General features: G+C 42.8%; 1 protein-coding gene across 1 annotated transcript in view; it reads right to left on the bottom strand.

Moving 5' to 3' along the window:
* Nucleotides 1–1,318: 1,318 nt before the first annotated feature.
* ETNPPL (ethanolamine-phosphate phospho-lyase) overlaps nucleotides 1,319–15,325 on the bottom strand; it is a 74,252-nt gene continuing 60,245 nt past the window's right edge. The window contains exons 10-13 of the mRNA XM_077278991.1: nucleotides 12,433–12,522; nucleotides 7,240–7,370; nucleotides 2,941–3,005; nucleotides 1,319–2,002 (exon numbers count right to left, since the gene is read on the bottom strand). Coding sequence (XP_077135106.1) covers nucleotides 1,895–2,002; nucleotides 2,941–3,005; nucleotides 7,240–7,370; nucleotides 12,433–12,522 — 394 coding nt within the window. The 3' untranslated portion in view covers nucleotides 1,319–1,894. The remainder of the gene's footprint in view (nucleotides 2,003–2,940; nucleotides 3,006–7,239; nucleotides 7,371–12,432; nucleotides 12,523–15,325) is intronic.

Raw genomic sequence — 15,325 nt, 5'->3', positions numbered from 1 at the left:
ACCTATAGTGAACAGTACTGGGCCTCATCAGAGCTGGTAGTGCCAACCTAATGTGAGAGGCGCAGCGATATCAGGGCTCACTGCATTGATAAGAAGAAGAGATGAGCAACTGACAGGGGGACTGTGAGGAGAGGAGGGACTGTATAGGTGAGTATTAAAGTGAATATAAGTTTTTTTTAACCTCTTGATGGACCTTTACAATTCAGAAAAATGGTGGACGACCACCGCAATTTTGCCAAATCCATGTGAAAGCAAATTGCAAAAAAATCTTCAGTTTTGTAATATTCAGTTAGAATAATTCCACTGGAATATATTCGCTCTTCTCTATTTAAGATCATTTTTACGCATCCTGGGTAAGCAAAGATTACTCCAAGCGTAAGGTGTATAATAGTTTACAAAGTCACAAAGGAACCCATGGTAATCTATAAGCAACTAAAGGCCTGATAATGGAAATGCTCAAGAGTCCACTATCAGTAGGACACTGAGCAACAAAGGTGTGCATGGCAGGATTGAAATGGGATAAACCAATGCACTCCAAAAGGGACCTTTCTGCCCATCTTCAGTTTACTAAAGATCATTTGGACAAGCTAAAGGTATATTATAACAATATTTTGTGAACAGATGAGCCGAAAATAGAGCTTTTTGCTTTAAATGAAAAACATTGTGTGTGAAAAGCCCTAGTGCATTACTGCATAAAAACCTCATACTATCTGTGAAACAGTATATTATCACATTTTCTGCCCGTTTTGCTGCATCTGTACTCGGGTGGCTTGTCATCATTGATGGAACAATGAATTCTACATTATATTAGCAACTTTGAAAGTGAAATGTCAAGACATCTGTCCATGAGCTGAAAGTCAAGAGAACATGGGTCATACTGCTAGACAATGACCCAATACACCACAAATTGTACTACAAAAGAATGGCTGAAGCAGAATAAAGGTAAAGCTGCAGAATAAAGGTAAAGCTGCAGAATGGCCAAGTCAAAGCCCCAATCTTAATTCTATAGAAATCTTGTGAAACCGTTCATGGGAGAAAATCCACCAACATAACATAATTAGAGCTGTTTTGTAGAAATAAATGGGTTAAAATTCCTCCAAACTGATGAGCCAGACTAATCAATAATTACTGGAAATGTGTAGATGCAATAATTGCTGCACAAGGGGTCACAGCAGATACTGAAAGCAAAGGTTCACATGCTTTTGCCACTCACAGATACTGATATTGGATCATTTTTATTGTTCTAATATTTTTACTATCGAACTTTTCAAGCACGGCTGCAGATAGATAAATAATACACATTTAAGAAATACGGTAATTAAACTGGTAAATGAAATGGTTTATTGATATTACTATAAGTAATAGTGAAAAGTTACAGTACAGTATTATATTTATATAGTATCATTATCCAATACGTTAGGTTAAGTCTGTCACCAATAAGTCTCCACACGATTTCATGAACTTTACAGTACTGTCATTTGTTCTCCACGTTTGTTCCTATTACACAATTGTATGATTTATTGGTTAGACTTTGGATTGTGAAATAGCTGTACAAATACCATGATTACTAAATTAAGAATTCCGCACATTAATTTGCAAAACCTGATAACATGATGAAATATTGTAACTTGGCAATATGTATGAAAAGGTTATTTGATGGCATTGCACTCTCATAATGCACCACCCCCAAGCCAGAAATGTGAAATTGTGTCATATATTTAAGCCATTAAAACATGGATATAGTTTCCATTCCAATAAGATATATTGAAATTACAGGCACGCATACAATACAGATCACGGTAGAACCATGCATTTCTACCATTACCCATCCATACACTAGCTTTCATCGCAATATTGGAAGCATTAAAAACTGCAAAGGAATCTGGCATCTGGTTTATGTTCTTATTCTTTTGTTGCTGACGGCATGGTTTTCTGAGTGTAATCCACTCTTTTGGGTTCTGCAAACATTGCCTTGTAAATTGTTAGAGGTCTCATGTGCATCCTGTAAAGAGAAAAAGTTTATGAAGGTGAGGTTGCACATCTATGGTAAATGACCTTACATATTAGTGGTCAGAGCAATATTATCACATTACTGGAAATGAGCTTATGCCACTATCATCATGTGTATGGGTTTCCTCAGACTACTGCCATTCCTTAAAGAACATCCTAGCACACAACTGACTTCCTCTGGAGATCGCCTTGCGTCTGTGTGGTTTTGTCGAATGTAATGCATTTTTTAAGGCTGGCCAAGAAGCATTCCCACAAACACCTCCGGCACTGCTTTTCTCTAGATAGGATAGATGATCGAAGGTTAGGGAAGATAAAAGTTCTACATGTCCGATCCTTTTTTATCACAATAGCTGACTCTGGGACATAAGGAAGGAATTATAGGAATGAGAATGTTTGTAAATCCACTATAAAATTATGTGATCCAGTGATAAAAATGACATGTCTATGGACACGGTAGTACTTGATCTTGGAAAAAACCTATTTTAATGACAAATTTAGTGCTAATTAAATAAAACATGGTAATTGTAACCATAAAATGTCTACTTCAACATAAAGCAATCTCATATTCTTCATTTAACAGCATATACAGTACATAGACCAAAGGACTTCTACATAATTTTTGGACGTATACGCCTAGACTAGACTAGAATAGTAGACTACAACCTGGTGCCTGCCTCAATAGGTGTAGACAGCCAAAAATGATGTACAGCAGAGCACACCGTGACTCCGTCTGCATCATTATAGTCAATGGCCCCCTCAGTGCATACGAATAAATCCCGATTTGCTTGGCTTCAGACAAAAACCCAGAGAGAGACACTGAATGTAGGGTCAAATGTGATGTGAACATTGCCTGAATAAGAAATCTCCTCTAATAATATTTAAATTGCTGCAAAGATACAATGGTACAAATCAGCAAGGTTAGCAACTTACTTTTCTTTTGTTTCCAGACTGTTCACTCGTTATGGCTTGTTTTGTTCCTGTTGCTTCTTCAAAAGCTGCAAAGAAGCAATTACAAGATGTTTTTTGTCACCAGTGTTTTCCATTATATAATTCTAGTGTAGCTCAGAATATTATCGGTTTGCAATGGTGGTTCATAAATGTCTGGACTTAGGCAAATTCAACCAAAAGGAAATTTCCTTGAACTTTCTCCTCAGTTAATAATATGTAACTTTTAGATGTTATAACTGTATACACTGTCAGAATGGGGAATAAGGAACTGTCATGTATTGCTGCTGTTGCCTTGCTATGCAATAGGTTGGCCTTTTATGAGTTTGTCCTCCCTCTCTCCCTGTCTGCCTCCCTACCTCTGATGTCATCTTATGAGGCTCATGTCTTTGCATCTCTGGTTCAGAAAAGTCTTTTTACCTACTGTATTGTGCTTAACTACAAGAACTAACCTTCTGCTGGAATTTTCATACATGCCTCCTGCAGTCGAGTCAAGCTATCCGATGAAATCTCTCTGTGTGAGTACAAGTACATGGAGATATCCATAGAAATGGAGTCTCAAGTGTCCTACACTCGCGGCCTAGTTATGGAGCCAGAATAGGAATTGTTTTCCAATGAATTCTGTCTAGAAAAGCAGTCAGTTCTCTGATATACTATGGATCACTTGGGTAGCGAGAGTTGTCAGTGACTGGGACAAGTGTTGCACCCACTAACTCTGAGTGTCACCTTAAGGGCTCGCTCACACAACCGTATAAATTGGACGAGTGCTATCTGTTTTTCTACCACTAGAACTCGGACCAGTGTTATTCAATGGGGTAGTTCTGATGACCATTCTTTTGACTGACAGAATCTGTCTGTGAAAAAAATCTCTGCATGCTGCAATTTCACTCTGAAGTCAAATGGGTCAGAGAAAAAATCAGATGCCATTCAAAGCCACAGTAAAGCATCCGATTTTTACTAATGCATTACAATTCTGATTCATAGGAAGCTCTAAACAGAAAAAACAAGCCAGATTGAATACTGAGTGTACACAGATGACAAATGAGAAAATAATCATCCTGCGTTTCCGGATGAAAATAGGCCCAATTTTTATTACGCTTGTGTGACCCTAACTTAAAACTAATAATGCCCCCTGAGTGCCCCCTTTCAAAAGTGTTAATGCTCCCTTAAAAAGTAACGATGCCCCTGAGTGCCACCTCCAAAAGTATGAATGCCATCTTTGACCAACCCACACAAAAAATTGTACTCATCTAATCCAAGGAACTGGATCCTTTTCTTCCCTGCACACAGAGTGGGTGATGCAGTGCAGCGATATCACAATTTGTGACTTATCTCGGGGAAAATAATGCAATTGGTGGGCTGAAACTGTACATGCACGATCAACACCTCTGTCAGCTGCTGCTCCCATACACATTGCACTTTTGGCCTAAACCGTCAGTATCAACTCAGTTAGCCTACAGTAGTCTAATGCAGGGGTGCACAGCCTGCAGCCCAGGAGCCACAAGCAGCCCTCCATGCCATTTTGTGTGGCCCTGAGCATTCTGTATACAGTACTTTGCAGGTCAGAGTGGAAAAGTGTAGCACATTGCTGAGGAGCGAGGATGGACAAGCAGGGATAAAGCACTGTTTAACCATAGCTGGGTCCACCATACATCAATAAACTAGTTCCTTGAACTCTGCTTAGTACTTTAGAAAGGTATATGTGAGTTAGGGTACTGTCACACAGTGGCACTTTGATTGCTACGACGGTACGATCCGTGACGTTCCAGCGATATCCATACGATATCGCTGTGTCTGACACGCAGCAGCGATCAGGAACCCTGCTGAGAATCGTACGTCGTAGCAGATCGTTTGGAACTTTATTTCGTCGCTGGATCTCCCGCTGTCATCGCTGGATCGTTGTGTGTGACAGTGATCCAGCGATGCGTTCGCTTGTAACCAGGGTAAACATCGGGTTACTAAGCGCAGGGCCGCGCTTAGTAAGCCGATGTTTACCGTGGTTACCAGCGTAAAAGTAAAAATAAACAAACCGTACATACTCACATTCCGGTGTCCTTCAGGTCCCTTGCCATCTGCTTCCCGCTCTGACTGACTGCCGGCCAGAAAGTAAGAGCAGAGCACAGCGGTGACGTCACCGCTGTGATCTGCTTTCACTTTACGGCGGCACTCAGTCAGAGCGGGAAGCAGACAGCAAGGGACCTGAAGGACACCGGAATGTGAGTATGTACGGTTTGTTTTTTTTAACTTTTACGCTGGTAACCAGGGTAAACATCGGGTTACTAAGCGCGGCCCTGCGCTTAGTAACCCGATGTTTACCCTGGTTACCCGGGACCTCGGCATCGTTGGTCACTGGACATCTGTCTGTGTGACAGCTCTCCAGCGACCACACAACGACTTTCCAACGATCACGGCCAGGTCGTATCGCTGGTCGTGATCGTTGGAAAGTAGCAGAGTGTGACAGTACCCTAAGTGGGGTGGTTGTCTACATATGAAACTTGCACTATTCTATTGTAAAGGTAATTGTGAAATACAGCCAGCAACTAGAACCATAGTCTTCAATGAAGAAAGTTACTTGTGTGCAGGGTCTCATCCTGTCTAGAGTACTGATTGGAGGAGATGATCACCACTTTTCCCTGATATGTGAAAGTCCTGGTAGTGGTATCTGTATCTCTTAGACCTGTACTTTTGACATTCCATAAACCTTTCAAAAGGTAATACCCCTATAACTGCGGCCCTTGAAGTAGTTCAATATGATAGCATGGCCCTTGGACCAGAAAAGGTTGTGCACCACTGGTCTAAGGTGTATGGGACCCTTTATTCTGCCATTTGTTTGTCTGCCCTTACACTCAATAAGAAATTCTGAAACAATTATTGACAATCCCTGACACAGAAAATGCCAATGCAATCTGTCTAACCTTGTGCATTGCTGATAGCTGCACATATTGGCAGTATCCAAGGCAATATACTTTATCTTTACTGACGTGCACAGACGCAGCACTGAGATATGGAAGTATTATAGATGTCAACAACACAAATACAGTCTCCGACTCCTGTACATATGTTGTACAGGACAGTGTCCACCATCTGACTGTATTGAGAGATTTGCTGTTTCCCATGTATAATATCTACACCTTATCATAGATAAGAGGCCCGTGAACTGCACCTTCTCTATTCATGACCTATTTTTTCTTTGCTGTGATCTTTTAGCCTTTGTAAATAAATTTACCGACTTGCTGGCTGCAATGTTTGTCTTTTCTCCTAAGTTACCCAAAAGCAGAAGAGATTGAGATGTTTATAAAATGTATATGTTGTAAAGGCCCCGTCACACTTAGCGACGCTAAAGCGATCCCGACAACGATACGACCTGTCCAGGATCGTTGCTGCGTCGCTATGTGGTCGCTGGTGAGATGTCAAACAGTGAGATCTTCCAAACGACGCAGCAGCGATGCGGCGACCTGTAGCGACCTGTACAACGATGTCGTTGGTCGTTGTGACCCTGTCACATGGCAGCTATTATGACGATTCAGACCTCGATGAGGGATGTCCTGTGTGACGTTATAGTCACACAGGCGTGCATTTGCGTTGCCTTTTCCGCGCCCATTCAGTTCCGATTGGTGGTCGCTACTGCGTTCTGATTGGTGGCGGCCTTGCCTTATGAGGCGACAGAATAGCCCTTCCGTCCTTTGTTCCTGACCACGTGGTCAGGAACAAAGGATGGAAGCGCTACTATGTCTCCTTCTGTCGAAGGCATGACCGCCAATCAGAACGCAGTAGCGACCACCAATCGGAGCGGAGGGGTGCGGAAAAGGCAACGCAAATGCACGCCCATGTGTCGGTGTCTGAGTCGTCAACGAGGTCGTTGGTAAGGTGTCAAACACAGCGATGTGTGCTACCCAGCGGAACCTCAACGATCAAAAAAAGGTCCAGGCCATTCCGACACGACCAGCGATCTCACAGCAGGGGCCTGGTCGCTGCTACGTGTCAAACATAGCGAGATCGCTACTGAGGTCGCTGTTGCGTCACAAAACTTGTGACTCAGCAGCGATCTCGCTAGCGACCTCGCTTAGTGTGACGGGGGCTTAAGGCTACATAAGAAAATGTATGTTTCATTCTTTATGTGTACAATGCATATGATATGTATCTGTGAAACTTTTGTTACTTTCAATTCATACATTGCTTTTCAGGGCTTTGGGAAGCTGTGTCTCCCTAGGTATAATTTTTAATGGAATATTCCTTTTTTATAGAGGCTTGACATTACAAAATATTCTCTTGCGGTGTTCTTACCAGTAAGTAATTCATCTATAATATCCACCACCATCTTAGCATCTTCCTTTGTAAAGCACATCGGAGGCTTAAATTTAAGAACATTTCTATGGGGGCCATCTGCACTCAGAAGAATATGTTTTTCTTTCAACCTGTAATATACAGAAATATTTAGGTTTTTTTATTTTTATGTTAAACTTAATTTTCCATAAATGTTTAGTCATAAAACATTCAGAACAAATAAAGTGGTAGGAACAGATGTCATGAATTGTCTTATAATAGTTTCCAGGAAAAAAGAAAATGCAAAGCTATAGTCATAGGCTAACTGAGTACTAAAAGAGGTCATTTACTGCTTTTATATTGATGACCTATCCTTAGTATAAGTTAACGATTTCATATTAGTGGGGGTCCAGCCAATATCACCTCCGGTGGCCAGATGTAGAGAGTGTAAATAATAGAGCACAACAGCTCCACACACTATTTAGTGTACACAATAGAGCACAATAGCGCCACACACTATTTAGAGAACACAATAGAGCACAACAGCTCCACACACTATTTAGTGTACACAATAGAGCACAATAGTGCCACACACTATTTAGAGAACACAGTAGAGCACAACAGCTCCACACACTATTTAGTGCATGTGGCGCCCCAGGGTCCTGGTCGTCGCAGTGGTATTGCTTTCTTCTCGGCGAGAGTGATATTATGTTTGGAGGCAAAGAAGGATAACTGCATCCAGGTATCACAAACATGCAACACATTTCACACTCCAGGCACGAGGGGGAGCTTCTGCTCCTATTTATTAAGTCACTCCCCACATAGGTAAGGGAGTAGGGAAAATGAGGTAGTTGCTGGCTGAGCTCAGCTCAGTTAGTCAGTCCCTGACAGGGGTGGGATCCTGTCAGTGAACGAAGGAGAAAGGACACGGAACTGTGCATGCCCTCAGAGCTGTAGCTCCCAGAAAACAGACACACAGAAGGCAGAACTGTATTGCAGCGAGCGTGAAGGGAGTTGCAGCAAAGGAGAGGATACCAGAAGGGGACAGCTCTACACAGGCTGCCGCCTTCTGAGGCGCAGAAGCCCGGTAGCCTGAACACCGAGGGAGTAAGGACCTTTATGCTTTGCTCCAGAGACCGGCAGGACAGCTAATTGCAAGTTACCTGTCCGCCCTACACCCAGGAGGCACAGTGGCAACCTTTGGAGGCCAGGGCGTGTTAGAGTCCCTATAAACAGCATCAAGCCACCAGTCATACGGGTTTGTCCTATCCTATATGGGGGACAGAGAGAAAGACATTACATCTGTGAGGACCTTATGTGAAGCCTTAGGCAGTAAGGAACTACAAACACTGCAGCGCAAGGGAAGGCTACTGTTTTCCACCTGGACAAGGGGACTCTGGACTTGCCTGAACTCAAACTGTGGCTTTGCGACACTGCAGGAGCCCAGCTGTGTTCAGTGTCAGTGTACACTCTCATTGCTGGTTGTTGCCTGCAGTACAGTACCAAGTGCCATGTAAAGACAGGAGCTGGAACACACTAACACTGCAGGAGTACAGACATGTGCCACTCCCACACTGTCAATGTGTGCTCTGTAAGAGTGCATACTGACGCTAAAGGTACCTTCGCACTCAGCAACTTTACAACGAGAACGACAACGATCCGTGACGTTGCAGCGTCCTGGTTAGCGATCTCGTTGAGTTTGACACGCAGCAGTGATCTGGATCCCGCTGTGATATCGCTGGTCGGAGCTAGAAGTCCAGAACTTTATTTGGTCATCAGGTCGGCGTGTATAGTCATGTTTGACAGCAAAAGCAACGATGCCAGCAATGTATTACATGGAGCTAACGACCTGTGAGAACGATAAGTGAGTCACCGTTAAGTCACAGGATCGCTCCTGCATCGTTCTGGAGCTGCTGTGTTTGACGTCTCTACAGCGACCTAAACAGCGACGCTCCAGCGATCGGCTCGTTGTCTATATCGCTGCAGCGTCGCTGAGTGTGACGGTACCTTAAACCTGGCTGAGCTCCTACAGTGTCACTGTGTAGGTTCCAAGCTGCTGGTTGTGGTCAGGCAGCAGTTGCTTGGGTGCTTTTAATTAATATATGTCAATGTGCTCAGTATGCATATAGAGGGGACATAACGGTGCCCTGAGCCCTTGGTCACAATAAGCGTGCACCAAAGACCCCTCTTGTGCATACAATTTTTTTAAATACCTAAACCACTAGCATCTATACTACAAATATATATATTTTTTAATAGGAATTCATTCTACTACCTACATGTGTAAGTCGTTGAATTAAACCCTTTGCCACATTCTCTCATAGACAACAACTGATTACTGAATTATCATCATCTGCCTATTGTCATGGGACCAATCATATGTTATTCATAGTATGTAGATAAATAGGACAATAGGAGTTCTTAGTGGGGTAATAAATGTGGAATGTAATAAAACTGGAGTGTGTAACTATAGATTTGCTGTATTGATAAAGACACTGAAATCTTGAATACTAGGTTTCACTAGTTGTTAATTGTAACATTATTCAGTATCTATAAGGCTACATTCATGTCTAACAGTCCAAGCACGGACCATGATGCTCAAACTCTCCGGAGGTCTTCTGGCTTGAGCTTGATAGCTCCGTAGACATACATGAGGCTGTGAAGTCAGGAGACGCAATAACGGGCCGCAAAAAACCCAGTAAGTATAAAAGAAGCCTTAATGGTAGAGATACTCCTTTACAGAAAGAGAAAATATTTACAGTCATGGCCAAAAGTATTCACACCCCTGCAATTCTGTCAGATAATACTCCGTTTCTTCCTGAAAATGATTGCAAACACAAAGTCTTTGGTATTATTATCTTCATTTAATTTGTCTTAAATGAAAAAACACAAAAGAGAATGAAGCAAAAAGCAAAACATTGATCATTTCACACAAAACTCCAAAAATGGGCCAGACAAAAGTATTGGCACCCTCAGTCTAATACTTGGTTGCACAACCTTTAGCCAAAATAACTGCGACCAACCGCTTCCGGTAACCATCAATGAGTTTCTTACAATGCTCTGCTGGAATTTTAGACCATTCTTCTTTGGCAAACTGCTCCAGGTCCCTGATATTTGAAGGGTGCCTTCTCCAAACTGCCATTTTTAGATCTCTCCACAGGTGTTCTATGGGATTCAGGTCTGGATTCATTGCTGGCCACCTTAGAAGTCTCTACTGCTTTCTCTCAAACCATTTTCTAGTGCTTTTTGAAGTGTGTTTTGGGTCATTGTCCTGCTGGAAGACCCATGACCTCTGAGGGAGACCCAGCTTTCTCACACTGGGCCCTACATTATGCTGCAAAATTTGTTGGTAGTCTTCAGACTTCATAATGCCATGCACACGGTCAAGCAGTCCAGTGCCAGAGGCAGCAAAGCAACCCCAAAACATCAGGGAACCTCCGCCATGTTTGACTGTAGGGACCGTGTTCTTTTCTTTGAATGCCTCTTTTTTACTCCTGTAAACTCTATGTTGGTGCCTATGCCCAAAAAGCTCTACTTTTGTCTCATCTGACCAGAGAACATTCTTCCAAAACGTTTTAGGCTTTTTCAGGTAAGTTTTGGCAAACTCCAGCCTGGCTTTTTTATGTCTCGGGGTAAGAAGCGGGCTCTTCCTGGGTCTCCTACCATACAGTCCCTTTTCATTCAGACGCCGACGGATAGTAAGGGTTGACACTGTTGTACCCTCGGACTGCAGGGCAGCTTGAACTTGTTTGGATGTTAGTCGAGGTTCTTTATCCAACATCCGCACAATCTTGCGTTGAAATCTCTTGTCAATTTTTCTTTTCCGTCCACATCTAGGGAGGTTAGCCACAGTGCCATGGGCTTTACACTTCTTGATGACACTGCGCACGGTAGACACAGGAACATTCAGGTCTTTGGAGATGGACTTGTAGCCTTGAGATTGCTCATGCTTCCTCACAATTTGGTTTCTCAAGTCCTCAGACAGTTCTTTGGTCTTCTTTCTTTTCTCCATGCTCAATGTGGTACACACAAGGACACAGGACAGAGGTTGAGTCAACTTTAATCCATGTCAACTGGCTGCAAGTGTTATTTAGTTATTGCCAACACCTGTTAGGTGCCACAGGTAAGTTACAGGTGCTGTTAATTACACAAATTAGAGAAGCATCACATGATTTTTCGAACAGTGCCAATACTTTTGTCCACCCCCTTTTTTATGTTTGGTGTGGAATTATATCCAATTTGGCTTTAGAACAATTCTTTTTGTGTTTTTTTCATTTAAGACAAATTAAATGAAGATAATAATAACAAAGAATTTGTGTTTGCTATCATTTTCAGGAAGAAGCTGAGTATTATCTGACAGAATTGCAGGGGTGTGAATACTTTTGGCCATGACGGTATATACAATCCACTGGCTATGACATTTTAAAATGTTCCAAGAAACCTTAGAATAAAGTTGATGAAAATGATCAATTTCAACCAAAATGTTCATTGATTGGGTAAAAGCTTAAGAAACAACTGTATCAGCTGAATCATCGCTGGTCGTCATCATTTGTAATTAAGTCCACTATGTTTAATTTTTTGGGCCAAAAGTCGTGCAAATGAAAGATTGTTCATCCATGAAGGATTTTTTATTGTCATCTGGTGAACATCAGTAATGACCTTTATGTAGTAAAATGTTGTCTCGTGTTGAAATTAAAATTGTTCGTTAAATGTTCTTTCGTTAAACAATCATGTAACCAGCAACATACTTTAATCTAATGTTTAAGTGGACTTTTACTTGAGATAGGAAGGGTTCCTTTTTGATAAGCTTTTTGTACTGCTGTGCTGGTAACTACTCATGGACTTACCGTGAGGCAGGATAGTCAAGAAGTCCAGAGTCAGTACCAAGAGGGCTCGTAATAGACAAAGGGAAAAGACAAATGCGTACTAAGGTAACAGTACAGTGCTAAATAGCCCAGTAATCAAACAGAATGGATGACTTTTGGAGGAGATCCCACAGACCTAGCCAGAAGGGACAACTGAGCTGTCAATCAACCTCTGCGTTAGATTGGATGGTAGAGCTGTCACTCACAATCCTGACGGGTCAGCAAGCCCTCGATCCCACATGGTGGCAGAGCTGTTATTCACATTGTCCATAGGACGCTGTGAATGGTGGAATCATGACACTTTTACTCGGCACGCACTTGCCTCACTGTTAAATAACGAAATACTTACTTATATATGATGTGCTGGGCCTCTGCTGTAGCCGGAGTCCTCAGTTGTCGGTCTTTAACCAGATCTACACCAACGAATAAGCCGACACCTCTGAAAGAATAGTGAATGATAGTTTAATATATTTTTACAGCACATAAAGGTAATATGCATTGTAATATGTAATATGAGCTTAATACAAATTGCTTTGCTCTGTATAAATCTGGGGTTAATAAAGTGTTTTATATGTAATTAATAGTCACGGCTATAGTTGAACACATACTGTAATAATAATCATTTGTATTTTTATAGCGCCAGCATATTCTGCATAACTTTACAATTTTAGAGGGGACCTGTACAGACAATAGATACATTACAGAATAGCAAATAGCTCAGGCGTGAGGACCCGGCTGGCAAGCTCACCATCATGTATAATACACTGTAGTCTATAACGATTCAGTGTAAACTTATTTAGCCTTATAAGCAATTTTATAAAATTTTACAGCATCCCATCTTTTTTTTGGATGTTGAGTAATTATTTTCAACCCCAATTCCCAAAAAGTTGGGACGCTGCATAAAATGAAGAAACAAAACAAGAATGCAATGATTTAGAAATATCTTATTACCATATTTTATTCACAAAAGAACACAGAGCGCATATAAGGAGTTGAAAGGTGAGACGGAACTATGTCTAACTTTCCACTTCTGATCTGTGTTCTATGTTCTTTTGTGAATAAAATATTTCAATCATTGCAATCTTGTTTTCATTACACTTTACACAAGATCCCAACTTTTTTGGAATTGGGGTTGTATAATAAATATATAAATTATTATATTAGAAAAATACATGTAAGCATATAACCTCTTCTTATAATATTGAATTAATATTCACGACATAAATGGACGACCTAAAATGTTCTTAGATTTAATGACCAAATCGATTTGTTATATATTTCATAGCCCGCTGGATTACTTATAGCAAATAACTGTGCAAAGATTTCAGTCTAATGATCCCATACACATTAGATTAAAGAAGGCCAAACCTGCAAATTTCTGTGGAATTTCTGGGGGACACCTAATGTGGATGGCGGCCTGCTGACTTTCCCTCAACAGAAAACAAGGGGGAGATAAGGATCGACAATTTGTATTCAAATCCCTGGCCAGTTTGGTCTCCAGCTAGGGGAGCCTTAGGCTACTTTCACACTAGCTTCGGTACGGGGCCGTCGCACTGCGTCGGCCCAACGTACCGACGCATACTGTGAAGAAAATGCCCGACGTTGGCAGCGGAAGCAGTCTTAAGATGCTTCCGCTGCTTCATTGTAAGGTCCGGGGAGGAGGGGGCGGAGTTTCGGCCGCGCATGCGCGGTCGAAAATGACGGTCCCGAGGCACAAAAAAAGTTACATGTAACTTTTTTTGTGGTGGCGGTATGCCAAAACACAATGCAACCATCGCAGGACGGTTGCGACGTGTGGCACTGCGTCGCTAATAAAAGTCTATGGAGAAAAAATGCATCCTGCAGACAACTTTGCAGGATGCGTTTTTTATCCACAAAGACGCATTGCGACGTGCAGTGCACGACGCTAGTGTGAAAGTAGCCTTAGACAGAGGTGTGCGGCTCTGTTCTCCCTAATAGATAATACATTAAGACTTGCTGAGCATCCATGTCTATGGGAAAGTCATGAAAGATACTGTAGCCATCAACCAAGCTAGTGTTTATCCAACAGATATCTGACTGACCTGTTTAGGCACCTTTAGGGTACTGTCACACAGTGGCACTTTGGTCGCTACGACGGTACGATCCGTGACGTTCCAGCGATATCCATACGATATCGCTATCTCTGACACGCAGCAGCGATCAGGGACCCTGCTGAGAATCGTACGTCGTAGCAGATCGTTTGGAACTTTATTTCGTCGCTGGATCTCCCGCTGTCATCGCTGGATCGTTGTGTGTGACAGCGATCCAGCGATGCGTTCGCTTGTAACCAGGGTAAACATCGGGTTACTAAGCGCAGGGCCGCGCTTAGTAACCCGATGTTTACCGTGGTTACCAGCGTAAAAGTAAAAAAAAACAAAACCGTACATACTCACATTCCGGTGTCCTTCAGGTCCCTTGCCGTCTGCTTCCCGCTCTGACTGACTGCCGGCCGGAAAGTAAGAGCAGAGCACAGCGGTGACGTCACCGCTGTGATCTGCTTTCACTTTACGGCGGCACTCAGTCAGAGCGGGAAGCAGACGGCAAGGGACCTGAAGGACACCGGAATGTGAGTATGTACGGTTTAGTTTTTTTTTACTTTTACGCTGGTAACCAGGGTAAACATCGGGTTACTAAGCGCGGCCCTGTGCTTAGTAACCCGATGTTTACCCTGGTTACCCGGGACCTCGGCATCGTTGGTCGCTGGAGAGCTGTCTGTGTGACAGCTCCCCAGCGACCACACAACGACTTTCCAACGATCACGGCCATTTCGTATCGCTGGTCGTGATCGTTGGAAAGTTGCAGAGTGTGACAGTACCCTTAGACAATGACAAGCATTGAAGATAGTGTTATCTTGCTGGGACTTGTGTTCTGGGATTGGAGGTCTTTCGTCCCTGTATGCACTTGGAGCGCCCCTAGATGCAGGGCCGCGGGGTACTCAGTACCGGGCCTCTCTGTTTCAGTTCAGGGGTTGTCACGGTGGCTAGACCCGGTCCGTGACCCTGCTAAGGGGCGTCCAATGAAAGGTGTAGGTGGTGGTGCGTGGTGCAGGTCGCGGTGAATAACGAGGACACAGGGCTGCAGTCTCTTTACCTCTTTACTGAAGACTTCAAGATCCTCAATCCAGAGTACGGTTAACAGGGCTGGCTGAGACCGGCCGATCCGATGGCACCTCCAGAGTTCCCTTTGCAGGTGGAAATCTGTGCCTACCTTCTAGTTCCTGT

The sequence above is a fragment of the Ranitomeya variabilis genome, chromosome 1 (genome assembly GCF_051348905.1).
Source record: "Ranitomeya variabilis isolate aRanVar5 chromosome 1, aRanVar5.hap1, whole genome shotgun sequence".
Classification (NCBI taxonomy): Eukaryota; Metazoa; Chordata; class Amphibia; order Anura; family Dendrobatidae; genus Ranitomeya; species Ranitomeya variabilis.
The sequence above is the reverse complement of the archived record's forward strand: the minus strand, read 5'-3'. Positions and strand labels throughout refer to the sequence as shown.